The sequence below is a fragment of the Mytilus californianus genome, unplaced genomic scaffold, assembly GCF_021869535.1.
Source record: "Mytilus californianus isolate M0D057914Y unplaced genomic scaffold, xbMytCali1.0.p SCAF_17, whole genome shotgun sequence".
NCBI classification, from domain to species: domain Eukaryota; kingdom Metazoa; phylum Mollusca; class Bivalvia; order Mytilida; family Mytilidae; genus Mytilus; species Mytilus californianus.
Genome location: NW_026262659.1, coordinates 497828 through 520665, shown reverse-complemented (window position 1 = coordinate 520665; position 22838 = coordinate 497828). Strand labels below are relative to the sequence as shown.

Here is a 22838-nt window from a genome sequence, read left to right as displayed (position 1 = left end):
TTTGGTGCAGTCGGCAACACTAACATCATTCAGAATTTTTCAAAAAACCTTTAAAATAAAAACTTATTTACAATATAGATGAGTCTCCAAAATTTTGGAAAGGTGGCATTTTTTCATAAACTCAATTAATAATACATTTCATGTGTTCTTTCTTAATATTTATCATTTTATTGTTAAAATTGATTTTTATTTTTTAACTGTCAACAGATGTGTTACCGACATGTAATTTGTCATATTTATGTACTTATATCAAGTGCAAACTAGTTCTTACTGGAATATAAATTAAAAGGACATGTAGAGAATAGGTCAATGTCAGAGACAGCAACCCAATGACAAAAAAAAACCCTAAAAGTCACAGTGTTATACCTAGATTTTTGAAATCTCAACCTTTCCCTGAACTGACTGAATAACATTTCTGGTGGGAGATTTCCTGAGAACCTTTTTTACCACTATTTTTATGACATTACACTTTTTGCATTATCGTCAGATCATATGTTTTCGTACCTCATACCAATTGGTACAATGCATGCTTTTTCAATGGAAATTGTGAATTCACAATGGATTTTAAATAGCACGAAAAACCCATAATACAAGGAAATTTGAAAAATTCTTATGCTCAACATCATAATAAATCCACTATTAACATATTAACTAGAGGTACAGTGAGAAAAGCTCACAAATGATACCCCCTGCTCCTTGCAAAATGATTTGCTAATGGGAACCCCAAAAATTAATTTGGATAAAAAAAATATAAGAGGAGGTACACATTGGCAATACATGGTAAATATTCTATGAAATTTAGCTTAAATTTTAATAAGTTCAAGAGAAATAGATACAATGTGTACTATTACAAAGTACACCTCATATTAATCCAAAAACTAAACATTGCTGTACACAAGTCTTGTTGAGATATTTCTAAAGATCAAGATCCAAATAAAATGCTTCGCTGGGCGCAGCTTGATACGACCGCAGAGGTCGAACCCTGAACAGTTGGGGCAAGTATGGACACAACATTCAAGCTTGATACAGCTCTGAATTTGGATTGTGATTAAATATTTGACACAGCATAGGTTTCTGACACAGAAAGAATGTGGTCTAAGAACTTCAATTTTTTTAATTTACCTATTATGGTCCAATGTCCAAAATCAAAATACATGGTTACATTCAGCATATCAAAGAACCCCATATATTCAATTTTTGTTGAAATCAAACAAAGTTTAATTTTGGACCCCAACTTGGACAAACTTGAAAACTGGTCCCATAATCAAAAATCTAAACACATGTTTAGATTCAGCATATCAAAGTACCCCAAGAATTCAATTTTTGTTAAAATCAAACTAAGTTTAATTTTGGACCCTTTGGACCTTAATGTAGACCAATTTAAAAAACGGGACCCAAAATTAAAAATCTAAATACACGGTTAGATTTGGCATATCAAAGAACCCCAATAATTAAATTTTTGATGAAATCAAACAAAGTTTAATTTTGGACCCTTTTGACCTCAATATGAACCAATTTGATAGCGGACCCACAAAAAAAAAATCTAAATACATGGTAAGATTCAGCATATCAAAGAACCCCATATATTCAATTTTTGTTGAAATCAAACAAAGTTTAATTTTGGACCCCAATTTGGACCAACTTGAAAACTGGGCCAAAAATCTAAAATCTAAATACATGTTTAGATTCAGCATATCAAAGAACCCCATATATTCAATTTTTGTTGAAATCAAACAAAGTTTAATTTTGGACCCCAACTTGGACCAACTTGAAAACTGGGCCCATAATCAAAATTCTAAACACATGTTTAGATTCAGCATATCAAAGAACCCCAAGAATTCAATTTTTGTTAAAATCAAACTAAGTTTAATTTTGGACCCTTTGGACCTTAATGTAGACCAATTTAAAAACGGGACCCAAAATTAAAAATCTAAATACACGGTTAGATTTGGCATATCAAAGAACCCCAATAATTCAATTTTTGATGAAATCAAACAAAGTTTAATTTTGGACCCTTTTGACCTCAATATGAACCAATTTGATAGCGGGTCCACAAATAAAAAATCTAAATACATGGTTAGATTCAGCATATCAAAGAACCCCAAGAATTCAATTTTTGATGAAATCAAACAAAGTTTAATTTTGGACCCTTTTGACCTCAATGTGGACAAAGTTGATAACGGGGCCCAAAAATCAAAAATCTAAATACATGGTTAGATTCAGCATATCAAAGAACCCCATATATTCAATTTTTGTTGAAATCAAACAAAGTTTAATTTTGGACCCCGATTTGGACCAACTTGAAAACTGGGCCCATAATCAAGAATCTAAATACACGGTTAGATTCAGCATATCAAAGAACCCCAATAATTCAATTTTTGTTAAAATCAAACTAAGTTTAATTTTGGACCCTTTTGACCTTAATGTAGACCAATTTAAAAACGGGGCCCAAAATCCAAAAACTTAATACACGGTTAGATTCAGCATATTAAAGAACCCCAAGAATTCAAGAATAAAACCCCATTGAAATTGATCAAGAAATAAGCAATTTATACGAAGTATCTTCTTTTGCACAATACTGTGCAATTGAATATTTCTTGCTATTGTGCAATACTGTACAATTGACAATTTCTTGCTATTGCGCAATATTGTGCTATTGGATATTTCTTGCTATTGCGCAATACTGTGCAATTGAAGATTTCTTGCTATTGCGCAATACTGTGCAATTGAAGATTTCTTGCAATTGTGCAATACTGTGCAATTGAAAATTTCTTGCTATTGCACAATACTTATTATATAATAATTTACACATCCTGTTTGGTGTGTAACTCCTACCATATCATTATTATTTGCTTTTAAATATTAATCAGAAATAACCAACTTAAAATGGAAAATTTTAAAAGAAAAAAAAAAGGAAAAAAAGAAAAAAAAAAGAAAAAAAAAAAATCCCCCCCCCAAATTTTTTGAACCCCCTTATGATTCATCACCCCCAAACTCAATCACAGCCTTCCCTTTGTGGTATGGTACCTTGCAGTACAATTTCAGAGAGATCCATACACTTGAACACAAGTTATTGTCTGGAAACTAGAAAAATGCTTATTTTTGGCCCCTTTTTGGCCCCCAATTCCTAAACGTTTCAGGCAATTACCCCCAAACTCAATTCCAGCTTTCCCTTTGTGATATGGAACCTTGTAGTACAATTTCAGAAATATCCAAACACTTACACACAAGTTATTGTCATGAAACTAGAAAAATGCTTGTTTTTTGCCCCTTTTTTGGCCCCTAATTCCTAAAATTTTGAGGCAATTACCCCCAAAATCAATTACAGCCTTCCCGTTGTGATATGGAACCTTGTGGTACAATGTCAGAGAGATCCATACACTTACACACAAGTTATTGTCTGGAATTACAAAAATGCTTATTTTTGGCCCCTTTTTGGCCCCTAATTCCTTAACTGTTGGTACCATAACCCCCAAAATCAATCCCAACCTTCCTTTCGTGGTATTGAACCTTATGGTAAAATTTCATGGAGATCCATTCACTTAAACTAAAGTTAGAGTGCGAAAACCAATGTGTCTTCGGACGACGCCGGACGACGACGACGACGACAACGTCATACCAATATACGACCAAAAAATTTTCAATTTTTGCGGTCGTATAAAAATTGTAACAAATTACTAAAATATATAATGTTGTAGACTTTTCCTGGTACATGTATAAATATATATATATCTGTCAGTTACAACAAGGAAAATCCTGTTATATGTGTATTAACAGAATCAGAGAAATTATGTTCAGTGTACAAGTCTACTTTCATTTAAAATTGACATATATAAATGTAGTAATTTTTTTAAATTTATTGAAGTCAGCATTTACAAAATTAAATCTGTGGCCACCTTTAGAAATCAGATCAATCTGGTATTAAAACTTTCTCAAACTTTCAATTAACTTTCTCAAACTTTCAATTAAAGATAGTTATCTTAATTATACCATTAATGTAAAAATAAAAATCTGCAATTTTACAAAATATAATTCCATGAGAGATCTGACAATGAATCAAGACAAAATCTATAAGAGTCAGGCAAGATCTGATAATTTGTACAGTTAAGGGTGTCCTTACAACACCTCTCTGACAGACATGACAGATATTATAAACATTGTGATTGAAACAGACACATGGACATCATTAAGGACAAGTCATTGTAATTAACTGCCACCTGGTGATCAAATGTTTATTTCAAGTCTTTACCTCAATGCACCCACATTTCAAGTGTTTCTAGATTGAAAATAAGCATGGGTACCAAGTTTTGAGTATTTAGAAAGATGTCTATTAAAGAATTATAAGCATGCTTTAAATGAGAATTTTGTAGGACATAGGACCGGACCGTAATTACTGCCCACCTGACACCTCATCAATAAATGACGTGTTACCTACCTTTCATATGTGCTATATTTTGTAAGCCTTGATGATAAAGACATAAGGACATCATTTTATCTTAATTCCATATGGTCAAAATTCACTTTAGGTCAAACCAGCCCAGGTAATCATCAAATCCTGACCTAAATGTGGTTTTGGAAACCATCAATCAGACAAAAAGACATTAGAGGGGCCATCTCGTACTGTCAATCATACAACAGGGACCATCTCAAAATACTCTTGTTTGTCCTCAGGGTGAAAATAAGAACATGCATGATTTATCTCCAGGAAATTATTAATACAAAATCACCTCAATCTAAGGCCATACCAATTTCATTCACACACTCTTATTCTCGTACAAATGATTTTACCATACGAAAAAAAGTGATTTTGGAGTTAGATTTTTGCTGCTAAAACTTGAAAAATAACACTTTGATAAATGTCACCTTAAAAACAAGAGCCTGAATCCCTCACTATGCCATTCCCATATTTATATCTACCTTTATTGCACTGTTATGTTTCCTTATTTGTAAATCTTATTTAGTGGCATTTTTGTAAGATCTTGTATTGATGATAACAGTTTCAAAGGTTCCATCTCTGTATTAAAGTTTTTGAGATAATTGTCAAAATTATAGATTAGTAAAAACTTATTTCTCAAGATAATTATGATTTACCAGAACATTTTGTATGTTTACAGTTTACATCATTCTATTGAAATTTCTGCAAAAATGCAACAATGGCATGAAATTGTCTTTTAGAGAACATAACCCCTCTAAGGGGTCAATCAACATCTTTGGCCACGTTGATTTATTTTAAGAATTAATTTGCTGAAAATGTTTGCTTTTTTACAATTTCTCTATATTTATCTAATATAGTTTCTGAATAAAACTCAAAAACAGGTAAAAATATTCACTTAGGAGGAATAATTCCTATTACATGTTGATATTTTCAGCCATGACAACTTATTTGTATATCTTATTGTGCTTTACATCTTTGCTATGTATGGTTTCTGCAAAAATGGGTAACAATCACCTGTCAAGGGCAATGAGGGGTCAATTTACCATTTTGACCAAGTAGACTTTTTTGTTGATCTTATTTTGCTGAATTTTTTTGCTTATACAGTTTCTCTCTATCTATTAGAGTTTCTGCAAAAAATAAGACAAAATCATCTTTCAAGGGCAATAACACCTATTAATTGTGAATTGACTTCAGCCATGTTCACTTATTTGTAAACTGTGTATAGTTTCTATGTATTAAGTTTTCAAGATAATACCCAATAAACAGCTGCACCATGAGCGCATGATAAGCCCGTCGCGTTTTCAAAGAATAAAGTTCAATAACCTCTCAATGTCAAATGCAAATTGGTTAAATCATTTTTGAGTTGTTATCGGACATTTTGACGACGGACAACGGTATACCATAATACGTCCTGTAAACGCAATTCAGATAGCATCACATTACCATGATGCTAAAAGGCCCTGGGGAAAACACTGAACCGGTGTATAAAACTGTGAAATTTGCTTCAAAAGGACGTTTTTGAGGTGATCACTCCAAAATAGGCTGTCTGATTTTTTACTGAAAATTTCATAGCAGATAGAAGCTGACCTGATGATTATTTTTTTCCTCTGTCAGTTTTGGTATAACTGCTTAAGTTTTGGAGATATAAGCCAAAATCTGCAATTCACCTGTGTTCCAATTAAGCAACAGAGGCCATGTTTGTTAATGGATCAAATCCCCCGTTACAATTTAATCTAAATTCCAAGACCCTAATAGAAACAAACAGGATAAGTTTGGTAACTTTTGCCCTATTAGTTTCAGAAATGAAGATTTATAGAGGAGATGATTTTTTTAAAGAGTTTACAACAACAGACAACAATGGCTGACAACAACTGACATAAAGTCTTGGCAATATCTCACGTGGCTCTTTGTACCACGTCAAAATAAAATAGGAAAAATAAATATATGTAGGTGTTGTTATCATTATTGGGACAAAAGCTTTTGAAAAATAAATAGGGAATGTGTCCATGGGACACAGATGATGCCCCCCCACTGTTTATAACGTTAAAAAGGGACATAACTCAAGAACTGTAAAAGTGATGCTACCCAAATTTTTACTTGATCTGAGTTTTGTGGTAATTAGCATTGTGTATATGTTTCATAATATTTGGTTGAGGCAAACTAAAGTTAGAGAACGGAAACTAAAAATTCAGCAATTTTTCCATTTGTAAAGGGGCATAAGTCTAGAATGGTAAAAGTGATGCCTACAAAATTCAAATTTAATCTGTGTTATGTGGTAATGAGCATTATGTATAAGTTTCATAATATTTGGTTGAGGCAAACTAAAGTTAGAGAAAGGAAACGAAAAATTCAGCAATTTTCCCATTTGTAAAGGGGCACAACTCTAGAACGGTAAAAGTGACGCCACCAAAATACAAACTCGATCTGTGTTTTGTGGTAATAAGCATTGTGTATAAGTTTCATAACATTTGGTTGAGGCAAACTCAAGTAGGAGAACGGAAAAGAAAAATTCAGCAATTTTTCCATTTGTAAAGGGGCATAACTCTAGAACAGTAAAAGTGACGCCAACAAAATTCAAACGCAATCTGTGTTTTGTGGTAATAAGCATTGTGTATAAGTTTCATAACATTTGGTTGAGGCAAAATGGAAACCAATTTTCGGACAGACGGACGGACGTACAGACGGACAAGGGTAAAACTTAATGCCCCCTCCGTTACGGCTGGGGCATAATTAGAAACTTTAACTGGGAAGAAGACATTACATGCTCAATGATATTGCCGATGAATTTTCTATCTTTTTATGTGTCATAAATGCTTCCTACAGACACTTGATTTACAGAAACCACGTTTTGAGCCTATGATTTTTCAGTCAGGTTTTCACTTGACCCTGGCTAACAAGCCATATATGGAGGTAAATGCCCCATAAAATACCCAAGTTTTAAAGAATTTCATACATTCTACTGATATTTTTAGCAAATCTGACCTTGACCTTGATTCTTGTGACCTTAAAAATCGACAGATTTTCTCTCCCTTTCCCTACTATAAACCACTTCTATCAGTTTTATCAAATTCCACCAAATGTACCTCAAGAAATCACAAATTGCACCTAATACAGAGCTGTTTTCTCATTTTGAACACCATCAGAAGTCAGCATCCTTTCTGTCAGTATATTGAGGTTTGTGTCAGTAGTGTCGCTGGTGAGCATGGCAAGGCGAAGCAAACATGTTAGGGGGTATGAGCCCCCAGAACATTTTTTTAAATTTTAAGCCATTTATGGCATTCTCACTGCTGTTTGAGTGATGTTTTGCAGATACAGAAAACATTTATTTCATACTATTGATTAAATCCATCTTTCATATTGACATAAAAATTAAGAAATTTGTTAAAGTATTGTACTATCTTTAACACAATGTGGAAACAATATTCTAATACAACTCTTAAGCAATTCTTTAAGCCTGTGTAACTGCAACTAAAGAGGTGCACTTAGACTTGGGTACACAATACATCTAATGATCACCCTTGTATAGCCATAACAACCAGGATAATCTACCAGAATCTACATGTCCAAGGCCTAAATACCTGACCCGGAACTTAGAGAATAAATATGTGCCAAGATCCTACTGATTTTACACAAAACATCAAGTCCCAGACACAACAGATAGCCGTATTATTCCCTATATGTGCTACAACCATACATTTCACAACATTCCCAACACATTTGGAAGCAGTATCCTCCTTCAGAGTGAAGCCATTTGAAATGGTACGGAATCTCCAGTGAGGTGTTGTCTATTTTGGAAAAGATACAGATAATTTATAACTTTTACTTTTAGTTTCGTTTTAAAGTCGTCAAACCAACAATTGTGACGTGACATAACCCAACAAGAACTTTATTCTATTACCATGTACGGAACCCACACAATCATATTTATATAAACAGATCGACAGGAAAATGACAATTCTAGAAATAACTCATTTTATTTTTAATCTTTTATTCTTAATTTCTATTTTCAATTTCTACCTTCATTTCTATTTATATATTTGTTACCACTTCCGCTTTTATCAAATTCCGGAAGTCCACATACAATGTACTTTAAACATATAGACATTATACAGATATAATCTAGCGGTATAACATGGGTGTTGATGTCTTTATTTTCTATAAACACAAAATTAAATGTTGAATTACAAATTTTATATAGGCTTGTATGGAGACTTTGGAAGTATGGACATGTAAGTTTGTCTATGTCTTACCTCGGATTTCTCCTCTACTGTCTGGTCTTCGGTCAAACTTTCCACGTCCATTAGGCAGTCTCCCCTGACTGCGACTTCTACGACCTTTTGTTTCAATATCTAATGGGACCCATTTCTGCTTGGAACCTGAAAATTTTCATATTAATTTATGTTATTGATCATTGTAAGAGTAAAACTATCAAGTATGACTAAATGGAGCTTTAGTCATTCTAAGAGTAAAACTATCAAGTATGACTTAATGGAGCTTTAGTCATTCTAAAAGTAATACTATCAAGTATGACTTAATGGAGCTTTAGTCATACTAAGAGTAAAACTATCAAGTATGACTTAATGGAGCTTTAGTCATTCTACTGTACTTTCACATCAAGTATGACTTAATGGAGCTTTAGTCATTCTAAAACTAAAACTATCAAGTATGACTTAATGGAGCTTTAGTCATTCTACTGTACTTTCACATCAAGTATGACTTAATGGAGCTTTAGTCATTCTAAGAGTAAAACTATCAAGTATGACTTAATGGAGTTTTAGTCAATCACTGTACTTTCACATCAAGTATGACTTAATAGAGCTTTAGTCATTCTAAAAGTAAAACTATCAAGTATGACTTAATGGAGCTTTAGTCATTCTACTGTACTTTCACATCAAGTATGACTTAATGGAGCTTTAGTCATTCTAAAACTAAAACTATCAAGTATGACTTAATGGAGCTTTAGTCATTCTAAGAGTAAAACCATCAAGTATGACTTAATGGAGCTTTAGTCATTCTAAGAGTAAAATCATCAAGTATGACTTAATGGAGCTTTAGTCATTCTAAGAGTAAAACCATCAAGTATGACTTAATGGAGCTTTAGTTATTCTACTGTACTTTCACTCATACTTAGTTATTCTGTTCAGATTTTCTAAATGCATAGGTGTGCCAATACCCATTCAAATGTGATTTTTCCTCGGAGTTCAAATGTCTTTTTCAATTGATTTTTCTTAAATGCATGGGAGTACTAGGTCCAATGGATATGCCAATATAGGCTTATAGGTTTTTTTTTCTTGGTTAGTCCAGGACCTTGAACTGTTTTCCTTAGCTTTGTCAATTAGTTCTAGGACCAAAAACACCTACATCTACGATTTCAAGGACATATATGTATTTTCCTTAGCTATAATTAACCACACAAGCTTTCATCCTCTACATTAGAAAGTTCAAGCACCAAACTAAGACTGTTTTTTCTAAGTTTTGCTCAGAAAGTCCATGACCAGTATAAGCCATTTTCCACTTGTCAACAATAACATGAACAAGTTTGCCCTAGTAAAGTTTGTGAAGGAGTAAATAAGGCAGTATGTTTCCATTTTTAATCCGCTTTCCTCTCCCTGAACTCTACCAGCTACAGGCATATAAACATAAAAATGTGTTCTGATGTGTTAAACCAGAAATTTAAGCTGGAGTTATTGCTCTTTGAAGGCCTCAAGAGGCTACAAGTGTGATACCTTGTGGAGAGGATTACTCATTCATCTAAATGCTGGTGTTTGTTTAAATACATTTTTTTATCACACGTGTACAGTCTTAATATAGCACTGTTCCAGTTCATTAACCATTATGATTTCTTCGTAAAATGAATCCTCCCTGCCCTAAAATTGCTTCATTAGGCAGTGAACCCTGGATTTATCACACATTCAGGTTGGCAGTCTCTCAAGCCCTGGCTCAAAATCTGTCCTTCAGCAATGGTTTTTTTTTTTAATTTCATGTCCAAAACAAGCTTATTGTTGTTTTTTCTCATTTAAGCCTGAGATTTCCAAGACCAATACAATCTTTTCTTTTTCTTGCTCAGTTAAAATAATTCCATTGCAAATTTGCATTTTTCACCTCAGCCAAGATCAGGAGTTCAAAGACTAATACTAACTAATCAGGAATTCCTTAACCAATAAATACTTACTGCGAATTCCCCGGCTACGCCTAGGAGTTCCAGGACCATCTCCATTATTACTGGAAGTATCTTTATTTTCCTTTGAGGAATCTTCTCCCCCTGAATCACTGCCCTGTGATTGGCTGCCTGATGAGCCAGCAGATGGTTGGTTTGTAACAGCAGTTTTCATTGGTTTCTTTGATGTCTGTGTCTAAAAATAAATGGTTTTTGACAGATATGATCATCTGATATCCATTGATGTGTGATTGATTGATTTGATTTTTGGTCTTTTAACGCCACTTTTAAGCACCGCTTTTGGGCTATTTCGTGACGGGCAGTTTTTATTGGTGGAGGAAGCCTGATTGCCCGGAGAAAACCACTGACCTTCGATAGGAATCCATTGATGTGTGCAATTTAGGGTAAACAATATTGTAGGTTTGTTTTATTTTTTTAATGGATACCTGATGAACAGTTCTTTACGGCAAGTTTCATTGGTTACTTTAATGACTAGTGTATAGCATTATAAAGTTTTTGTATCAATTCCCTTCAAGTATATGGTACATTAGTTAACATTTGATTGGGATATTATGGGCATGTGTCCTTTAACTAGTAGCCCTTATTTTCAGAAACAGTCTATTTAACAAGAAAAAGTCCTGTTGTATTGGCAAACTAGAATGTACAAGTGGGCTGTCCTGGTTAAAAGGACAATATCATTGTGTATGAGATAACATGCCTGGCTTATCAGAGGACAATTAAATTGCTGGTGAACTGTTTCATGGTTTTTTTTTTTTTTGGCAATAAAAAGTTTCCTGACGCCTGGCCGAAAAAAGGCTAGGAAGGTATTAAAAAATGTTTTTAATTTTTTGTTTTAATGTTTTACATAAGACTTTGTTTATACAGAAATGTTCTGGAGTTAAATGGTGCTGACCCAAAACAGGCAATAACATCCATAAAATATGTTAGGGTAAGCATGAAAAGTTAAGGTAAAAAGGAGATGTTTTCCCTTAATGACCAAAGGATGGCAATACCTAAAATGCATATGTGGATCAGAATCATCAGGTGTGATCAGTTTACTCAGGTGAAACACAAATTACCTAAAATGTGGATCAGAATTATCAGGTGTAATCAGTTTACTCAGGTGAAACAAGGATACCTAAAATGTGGATCAGAATCATCAGGTATATTCAGTTTACTCAGGTGGAACACGGATAAATACCTAAAATGTGGCTCAGAATCATCAGGTGTGATCAGTTTACTCAGGTGAAACATGAATTACCTAAAATGTGGATCAGAATCATCAGGTGTAATCAATGTTTACTCAGGTGAAACACGGATAGAAATATACATCATCTCCACATTGCTGACAATATACCTAGTCAATCATCTTATTCAGAAATATTTGTATCATCTTTTTTCAATTTCTTTTCTCTAAGCATGCCTTTTGTGTATTGTATATTGGAGACTTACCTCAGTAACTTCGTGTAATGCTGGCCAATTCTCATCACTTAGACTAGCGGAGGAAGCCTACAAAAGACATTGTTTATTTGATGGTATAGTGATGTGCTCTCTAACGCATATTAAATAAAAAATATAAAGAAATAAATGGAGAATGTGTCTATGGGCCACAGATGCCCCCCCCACTTGTAAATATGCACGAGTCAACTTCCACATACAGATACAAGATTCACCTAGTTAAGACCGCTTTGTGATTATAAGCATTGTGTATAAGTTTCATAATATTTGGTTGGTGCAAACTAAAGTTAGATAACGGAAACGAAAAATTCAGCAATTTTTATATTTATAAAGGGGCATAACTCATGAACCGTAAAAGTGACGCCACCCAATTTCGAACTTGATCTGTGTTTTGTGGTAATAAGCATTGTGTATAAGTTTTAAAACATTTGGTTTTGGTAAACTAAAGTTAGAGAACGAAAAACCTATTTTGGGGATGTACACGACAGACGGACAAGGGCAACACTTAATGCCCCATCCGCTACGGTGGGGGCATAAAAAATATCATTTACCAACATATGCTTGTATAGGAAGAAGTTTGTTGTCTAGCCAATCATTCAGAGAACAAACTCATCCTTAACTTTTTTTCCCACCTTAACTTGAAAATTTGACATTTTTAGCCACACATCCATGAAGCAGCAGCTTTGGACAATGTAGTAAAAAGTGAAACTGATCTTTAATGATTTGCTTATTTTTGTGGGTACCAAAATTTGTACTTTTATGGATACTAATAATGGTTATAATAAATTCTACAGAAAAGGCTATAGGTAATTTTTTTATTTTGTTCTGATGTAAATCATTGTGGTGTCAACAGGTTCACATCTGTGACATCACTAATGTGTTTTATTTTGCAGGTTTTCACCTGCCTTTACTGTAACATTTTTTTGTGATTTAATTATTTTTATTCTTATCATTCAGCCTTTATTTGCTCTAGACTGACTTTTTTCTGATTATTCTACAGGTCTTATGCAGGTTTTCACCTGTGCTTACCTGAGTTGTTTTGTTGACATCTGTTTTAGGTTTAATAACTTTCACTTCATCACCTGTAAAATATCAATAGAACAATATGTTATCACTGTTTGACATTTATACCTAGAAATAACATTTCTTTATTGCATAATACATCTATCAACAAGAATGGAGAATGTACAAGTCATTAAAAAAGAACATAATGAACTCTTAAACCTTCTTCTTACCGTCAGTACGGAAAAGTCCTTGTTTTGTTATGGAAAACCCCAAAATAATTGATTAAAAAAATAATCTACCATTGAGCCTGAATTGTTCATCTAGTATAAATAAATTATACTGGAAATCTGGAAAAAAAGTATTACTTACATACATGCAAGCGCCCCCACCCTCCCCCAAACCAAAATCAAGTGGACCTACCCTAAGCAATCATCAAAATATAACCAACAAGTTTATTTGTAGGTTTAGCAATTTTCTTGTGTACCATTTTTTCTATCCTTGTAAGTTTTCAAGATAATATACAAAACTGCTAATTTAAATAAAATCATCATTAAAAATCAATAAATCCAACAAGAAATGTCTGAAACTTCTTCAAGCATTTTTCTCCTGTCTGATTTCTAATGTTCTAACTGTTGCTACTACAGTTAACCAGACATATAGGAACCTGATGTTCAGTGGTTGTCGTTAGACATATAGGAACCTGATGTTCAGTGGTTGTCGTTAAACATATAGGAACCTATGTTCAGTGGTTGTCGTTAAACATATAGGAACCTGATGTTCAGTGGTTGTCGTTAGACATATAGGAACCTGATGTTCAGTGGTTGTTGTTCAACATATAGGAATCTGATGTTCAGTGGTTGTCGTTAGACATATAGGAACCTGATGTTCAGTGGTTGTCGTTAAACATATAGGAACCTGATGTTCAGTGGTTGTCGTTAGACATATAGGAACCTGATGTTCAGTGGTTGTCGTTAGACATATAGGAACCTGATGTTCAGTGCTTGTCGTTAGACATATAGGAACCTGATGTTCAGTGGTTGTCGTTAGACATATAGGAACCTGATGTTCAGTGGTTGTCGTTTGTTGATGTGGTTCATACGTGTATCTCTTTTCTTGTTTTTTATATAGATTAGACCGTTGGTTTTCCTGTTTGAATGGTTTTACACTAGTCATTTTTGGGGCCCTTTATAGCTTGCTGTTCGGTGTGAGCCAAGGCTCCCTGTTGAGGCCGTACTTTGACCTATAATGGTTTACTTTTACAAATTTTGACTTGGATAGAGAGTTATCTCATTGGCACTCATACCACATCTTTTTATATCTATATATGAAAATTACTTAGATATAGGAAGATGTGGTATGACATTTTAACTCTTTGACCTACTTTAAGTCGTGGTGGTCATCATAAAAATAAAGAAATGCAGTATGATTGCCAATTAAACAACTATCCACCAGAGTGACACGGATCTAAGCAATAAGAAGTCACTATACCTGGTCAAAATAAATTGTTTGATGTTGCCTACCTACCCAAATAAAAAGCAGCCCACCGAAAAAATTTTATGAATTTTTTTTTTAAAAGATCTTTTCCTGTTCTTACGTTGTTTTCTTTTCTAAAACATGTCACTTATGTTGTTGGCCAAAAAAATTCCTTCCTACCTACCCAATCCTACAAGTCATGGGTAGGCAATACGAAACAAAGAATTCCTTAAGGGTTGCCCAGTCTCCAACAATGACCAAACCTATATACTGTATAGTCAGCTATAAAAGGCCATGTTGGTTGATAGGTCACATTATATTGACTGATTGATTGTTGGTGTTTCACTTAATCTTTCAGCAATGTTGGCTATATTGTGGCAGCCAGTTTTTATTGATGAATGAATCTGGAGCCTTTGGCATTCAAATTCATAAACAAAAATCTAAACACACTAAGGATCATTCATTTCGTGTTTAGTTTGAATTTGCTCAGTAGTTTCAGAGGTGAAGATCTTGGAAACAAAAATGGAAATAAAAGGTAACAAGAGGCTGCCAAATGATAGCAAACTAGATTTTTACAACTCTTATAAGTGTCATTGTTAAAGTAATCAAGGACCATTTATTGCAATTCATCATCAACTTCTTATATTAGCCATTGTGGCCATGTTGGTTGATAAACCAAATATTATCTAGACACCCAATTATCAATATTGTCAAGTTTTATTTTAATTTGTTCAATTGTTTGAAAGAGTACAAGGTCCACAATCAGGAAATGGTAAATGCCAGATGAGGTTAATATTAAGGAATAAATGTGGAATGTGTCCATGGAACACAGATGATGCCCCCGCTTGCATATAACGTTATAAAGGGACAAAACTCAAGAACTGTAAAAGTGACACTACCCAAAGTTGTACTTGGTTTTGTGGAAATAAGCATTTTGTGTATACGTTTCACAACATTTAGTTGAGGCAAACTAAAGTTAGAGTACTGAAAAGCATAACTCTAAAGTAAAAGTGACACCACCATAACTCAAACTTGATCTGAGTTTTGTGGTAATTAGCATTGTGCATAAGTTTCATAACATTTGGCTGAGGCAAACTAAAGTTAGAGAACTGAAACGAAATATTTAGCAATTTTTCCATTTGTAAAGGGCATAACTCTAGAACGGTAAAAGTGACGCCACCAAAATTCAAACTTGATCTGTGTTTTGTGGTAATAAGCATAGTGTATAAGTTTCATAACATTTGGTTGAGGCAAACTAGTGGAGAACGGAAAACAACTTTGGGACGTACGGACGGACGGAGGGATGTACAGACAGACAAGGGTAAAACATAATGCCCCCTCTGTACGGCGGGGCATAAAAATTTGAAAAATTCTTACGCTCAACATCATAATAAATCCACTATTAACTTTAGGTACAGTTGGTGCTCACAAATGATACCCCCTGCTCCTTGCAAAATGATTTGCTAATGGGAACCCCAAAAATTAATTTGTATAAAAAAAATTCGTAAGGGTTCTGCGGAACCCAGTGTCTCGCCTACTTTTGCTGTTAATCGCAGGCTCAACAAAAATGAGGAAAAAAAATAATAACAATATTACTTTCGATACAATCTTTTGATTGTAAGAAGCTTCTGTCCCAATTTGGTAAAAATCCAGGATAGTTTATGAATCTAATAAATGTTTTAAATCTTTAACTGCAGACTGTATGTAATGTAAACTGGCAGAAAAACTAAGTCCATTTATAAGTAAAATACTGATAATCAGGTACAAAATTTTTTTAAATTTCCTTCAAGATACTAGCTTTTGATCATAAACAAGCTTCTAACCAAGTTTGGTACAAATCCAGGATAGTTTAAGAAAGTTATTAGAATTTTAAAAACTTTAACCACAGAGTGAATGTAATGTTAACTGGCAGAAAAAACTAAGTCCATTTATAAGTTAAATACGGAAAAAATGGAATTTTGTTTTTTACAAATTTACTTCTGGATACTATCTTATGATCATAAACAAGCTTTTGTCCAAGTTTGGTAGAAATCCAGGATAGTTTAAGAAAGTTATTAAAATTTTAAAAACTTTAACCACAGAGTGAATGTCATGTTAACTGGCAGAAAAACTAAGTCCATTTATAAGTAAAATACGGAAAAACTGGATTATTTTTTTTACAAAATTTACTTCTGGATACTATCTTATGATCATAAACAAGCTTCTGTCCAAGTTTGGTAGAAATCCAGGATAGTTTAAGAAAGTTATTAAAATTTCAAAAACTTTAACCACAGAGTGAATATTTGTGGACGCCGCCGCCGACTACGCCGACGGAATGTAGGATCGCTATGTCTCGCTTTTTCGACAAAAGTCGAAGGCTCGACAAAAATTATAAGAGGAGGTATGGTACACATTGGCAATACATGGTAAATATTCTACGAAATTTTGCTTAAATTTTAATTAGTTCAAAAGAATTAGATACAATGTGTAGTGTGGTGCAGATAATACAAAGTACATGTCATATAAATCCAAAAAGTAAACATTTCTGGACACAAAAGTCTTGTTGAGATATTTCTGAAGATCAAGATCCAAAAAAATTGTAACAAATTACCAAAATATATAATGTTGTACACTTTTCCTGGTACAAGTTTGAATATATAAATCTGTCCGTTACAACAAGGAAAATCCTGTAATATGTGTATTAACAAAATCAGAGAAATCCTGTTACAAGCAGAAGCAGATGTAGGGGGAGGAGGCCAAGGACCCTTTAGGAGAAATACATATGGTTAATGCAGACTTTTTTCAAGTCCCATTCCTAACGTTTCCTTGTTGGGACACCCATGTTTTCAAAATCCTAATCCACACCTCAAATGCATATAGGAATAAAGATTTGGAGACTTGGGATTTTTGTGTTCAGGAGGAACACATGTGCATAGCGTGACACGTCTTCTTACAATTAGATGTGACACGTCTTCTTATAATGAAGAGAAGTTGCCTCTAGTTCATACAGAGTCTTTTGGGCCAGATATGGTGTTATATAAAGAAGATGACAATATGTGATTTAAGTTTACTTGTGTCAAGTTTGTCGACAACAACAATCAGGTTCAAAGTTAGAATGAATCACAATGGAGTCATGTCATTTTGTAGATGTGAACATATGGACAATAATTCCATACTTTCCCAAGTTAGGACAGTACCAATTTTAACTGCAGTATACTTGTTTTTAAAGTTAAGTAGAATGTTGTCCATGCAAATAAATATGTTTGTACAGTTGTTAAGATTTCACTGACTCTTCAGTCAAAATATTTCTGCATGTACTGAAATTGGAGCTAACCACCTGTCAAATTCTCACAACAGAATTGTATCACAATCAATAAACTGTCAGTTCATCAGAACTAACATGTAACATGTGGTAATCCAGTATAACCAATCAAATATAGGATAAATATTTACCTCACAGCAAAATCAAACTCTGCAGCAAATATTTTGTCACTTGTATGTTACATTGTACATGTATATCTTGGTCACATGACCACAATATATAGATAGATAACACAAGATATGTTGACCTAATATATGTACATGTACATGTATCATTTCTAAATTGGATCAATATGCAAAACTAGGAATATTGGAATCTTAAAATGAGTTTGAAAACAATTACTGGCCTCTCACAAATAATGCAAATTTCAATTCAATTCTTTGAGACTTCATAAAACCTATTAAGAATGTTGTATTTAATTTGCTTTCTTCCGGCGGAGACAGGCTTATTCTTACATTCTTACAGAGATTTCTACATGAGTTGTTTAAGAGTCCTCTTTAAAAGTGGTTGAGGTACAATGCATTTTTAAAAAGGTCATTAAATAAACTGTTAACACAGAGATATGTCTCGCCTCTTTGTAATTTTGATAATGCAAAGGTTGAAATTAAATTAGCAATACTTTAACATGCAAGTTATGCAAATATTCAAAGTCAATGAAGCATGACTGAAGGTACATTGCTAAACAATCTCCTTGGAAATGAGATGTGCCAATGCTAATACAACTGCATACCAAATACAATTGACTTATCATAAGTCTTCCCTTTAAACAAACCTAGCTAACCACAAACATTAACTTGTAAACTATGTAAAAATTTCAAAATCAATGAACCATGATAAAGGGATGGGGCTATATAATCTCCATGGAAAAAGACTTGCAAATGCCAATAAATTTGCATACCAAATATCATTGACTTCATCTAAAACTGATCTAATCACAAACTAATACATGTAAACTAAGCAAAAAGTTCAAAGTCAATAGACCATGACTGAGGGGGTGGAGTCAAAAAATCTTCATGGAAATAAGATATGCTAATGCTTATACAACTGCATACCAAATATCATTGACCTACCACTAGTGGTTCCCCATAAACTGACTTAATCACAAACTAATACATGTAAACTAAGCAAAAGTTTCAAAGTCAATTGACTATGACTGAGGGGGCGGAGTCAAATAATCTCCATGGAAATGAGATATGCCAATGCTTATACAACTGCATACCAAATATCATTGACCTACCACTAGTGGTTCCCTAATCACAAACTAATACATGTAAACTAAGCAAAAGTTTTAGTCAATAGACCATGACTGAGGGGGCATGGCCAAATAATCTCCATGGAAATGAGATGCGCCAATGCTAATACAACTGCATACCAAACATCATTGACCTACCACTAGTGGTTCACCATAAACTAGACCTAATCACAAACTAATACATTGTTGGCACCGCCGCTGCCGAGTGGAAGTGTTTAGTATGCCTGTATAGGTATATATGGATCTATAGTTTGAGACTGGTGTCTGGAGTCGTACCACCTTAAATGCGTTAAAAGGCCATCAAAGGCCACATACTGGATGTGCATTGTATGGTGATGGAACAGATCTCTACACGTATAATAGTGAATTACATAGTAAAATACTTTAATGCTACTTGTGCTTCATGTTTTAAATTGAGCACCCTGCTGGGATAGAATCCCTAGCTTATAATTAGATGTGACAATCTGCCGTTGCGATTTTAACTTGGTGGTGGGTACGCCAGGCAGTGTTGATATCCTTTATATCAGTATCTTGAACAATTGAGTTATAGGCGAAATTATACTGGTTAGTGCAACAAATTTTTTCTCACTGTAAATTGTTTCCTGCAAATGCACACAGTTGCTTACAGTAATAGTTACTAAACCGTATCACACTACAAAAGTAGTGGTACTCCAGATAGTGGAGGGAAGAATAAAGAAGAAGAAAAAGCAGAAGCAGGAAGTGCCACCAAAATAAATAGCTGAATTTTAAACATATATAAATGTGCTTTTAATTAAACATTGCTATACATGTTCAATAAATAATTTTCTATTCAAAAATTCGTAAGGGTTCCGCGGAACCCAGTGTCTTGCCTACTTTTGCTGTTAATCACAGGCTCAACAAAAATGAGGAAAAAAATTAATAAAAATATTCCTCTCTGTACTATCTTTTGATTGTAAGTAGCTTCTGTCCAAGTTTGGTAAAAATCCAGGATAGTTTATGAATCTAATAAATGTTTTAAAAACTTAAACTGCAGACTGTATGTAATGTTAACTGGAAGAAAAATGAAGTCCATTTATAAGTAAAATATGGAAAAAATGGAACAAAATTTTAACAAAATTTCCTTCTAGATACTAGCTTTTAATCATAAACAAGCTTCTGTCCAAGTTTGGTACAAATCCAGGATAGTTTAAGAAAGTTGTTAAAATTTTAAAAACTTTAACCACAGAGTGATCGTAATGTTAACTGGCAGAAAAACTAAGTCCATTTATAAGTAACATACGGAAAAAATGGGAATTTTTTTTTTACAAAATTTACTTCTGGATACTATCTTATGATCATAAACAAGCTTCTTTCCAAGTTTGATAGAAATCCAGGATAGTTTAAGAAAGTTATTAAAATTTCAAAAACTTTAACCACAGAGTGAATGTAATGTTTCCTGGCAGAAAAACTAAGTCCATTTATAAGTAAAATACTGAAAAAATGGAATTTTTTTTTTACAAAATTTACTTTTGAATATTATCTTATGATCATAAACAAGCTTCTGTCCAAGTTTGGTAGAAATCCAGGATAGTTTAAGAAAGTTATTAAAATTTCAAAAACTTTAACCACAGAGTGAATATTTGTGGACGCTGCTGACGGAATGTAGGATCGCTATGTCTCGCTTTTTCGACAAAAGTCGAAGGCTCGACAAAAATGTAAAACAGCTTATATGGGGCAATGACACAAATAGAGTACTAAGTATCCTGATGCTACATGTAAGCACAAAAAAGATACAATTTGCAAATGGAAAATTTTGCAGGTATCAATAAAATTGATATATTATTGTTAACTGCAATTTCCTATGAAATCTGGTCCCTGTCATGCCTATCCAGAAAAACATTTCATCAGTTTTTCTCGGATGTAGCAATTATTATTTCTAAATGTTTGTGCGGGTTATCGTAGACAGGTATCGGGTCCGTTCGCCCATAGAGTCCGTTCGCCCTGGATTCGTTCTCCTTACTTTTATTAAAAAATATTAATATTAAGGGTATTAAAGTTTAATAAACTTATTCAGATATCTATATGGTATTAATTCTCGAAATTCATGAAAACACATGGAAATATTTAAAAGTTGATGGCTTGTTTTGGAGCATTCATTGTTCATAATAATAATTCTCACTGATTGTTGTAATAATTATCTTTGATGGATTAATAATCAAAACGACATCTTGTTTTGATAAACTAGTCAGCTTGGAATGAGTAAAGCCAATGATATATGAATTGTAAAACATGAAATGGATTTATAAGTTCACTTATACTGCATAAATTGACTGACTAGAATTATTAAAATTGTTAACAAATATCAGTAAAGATAAATACATTGTATTCCAGTATTCAACTATGCAAATCAAAGAAAATTATTTGGTTGCAGCAAATTTTATATTCGACAAATTTTTCAACAAACTTTAACATACTCTGTTCAAATAATAAACATGATGCAACTAGACAACATTAAAAAAAAAAAAAAAAAAATCAGGATGAATGGACCCTGGGCAAACAGGTACTAGGGCGAACGTGAATCTCGGTGAAAGGATCTGGATTCTCGTAGACAGCACAGTATGTACACATGTTCCTTTCTGGATTGGTCTTTATTTTCAGTGTTAACTAAAATTTAATTTACCTGTTGGTTTTTTAACAATCTGGGCTGGAGGACTAGTTGGTTGTGCATTTTTATTCCATGGGTTTGACTTGGGAAGAGGGGCTTCAACATAATTTTTATTGTCAAATTTCTTCACTTTCGTCTTCTCCTTTTCTGATTTTTCATCTTCAACAGCAGTTTCATTTTCTACATTGTCATCTGTCCCTTGTTTTGGTGGACACTCTTCATTATTATTAACTGTGCTGCCAGAGTCTCCTCTTTCCTCCGAGGCCATGTCAGATTGAAAATGTTCACTGGGAGCATTTGACCCTACAGCTGTAGCCATGTCTGTCTACTGAAACTCCCTTCAAGACGTTTTCCTCAAAATATTTTAATACAATTGTTGTAACAAACGATAATGCATCAGTCCATCGTGGAATAATAAAATATTTCAATTTAACAATTACAAGTAGTAATGAGAAGCTTAAAAGTATTTCGTCGACAATATGCAAAAATTATCTCCAACACAGAGCCTCGTTTTAAATCTAGTCAACAGAACGTGTCTATTTACAGATTTTTTGTGCACAACGATTAAATCGACGTTGACACCAGTATTAACAAATTCCTAAAGGTTCTCTGGTATGAATTCTACAAGAATTTTTCCGTTACACTACTAAAATGCGCAAATTCATCTACAATACAATTTTTAAAATCAAAAGATGTGAAGCCACGTTGTCTGCAAGAGCACAATGTTTACATTCGAAATAAAACAAACTGATATGAATTTTCCCTTCTGTCGATAATTTTAAATCCTAACACCAGTTCTGAGTGTAACAAACCCGATGACAACCAATTATCTACGAAAACTTGCAGGCTAACATGGCATGAGAAAATATGAAATTCTCATCGAGCACATGTCGCCATTTACAGTTTGGAAAGGACCACGCATGTGTGGGAATCGGATTAAATCACATATATCACGTTGATTCATCATCGTTACAACGCTTAAATAGAAAACGTACAAGTATTATCTTTCAAAGAAGCTTGTCAGACCTGCACGCTGAATCTACTGTAACAGAGTAGCTCAAACTCATATGACTTCCATTAATATCAAAATCTATTTAAGTAAACGCTGATTTGTTTATGTCACTAACGAGT

The 22838-nt window shown here is 33.5% G+C and overlaps 1 protein-coding gene across 1 annotated transcript in view; it reads right to left on the bottom strand.

Moving 5' to 3' along the window:
• Positions 1-22616, bottom strand: part of LOC127726200 (la-related protein 1B-like) — a 40172-nt gene extending 17556 nt beyond the window's left edge. Inside the window, exons 1-5 of the mRNA XM_052233496.1 lie at positions 21723-22616; positions 13080-13132; positions 12045-12101; positions 10608-10788; positions 8686-8811 (exon numbers count right to left, since the gene is read on the bottom strand). Coding sequence (XP_052089456.1) covers positions 8686-8811; positions 10608-10788; positions 12045-12101; positions 13080-13132; positions 21723-22026 — 721 coding nt within the window. The 5' untranslated portion in view covers positions 22027-22616. The remainder of the gene's footprint in view (positions 1-8685; positions 8812-10607; positions 10789-12044; positions 12102-13079; positions 13133-21722) is intronic.
• Between the last annotated feature and the right edge of the window lie 222 nt (positions 22617-22838).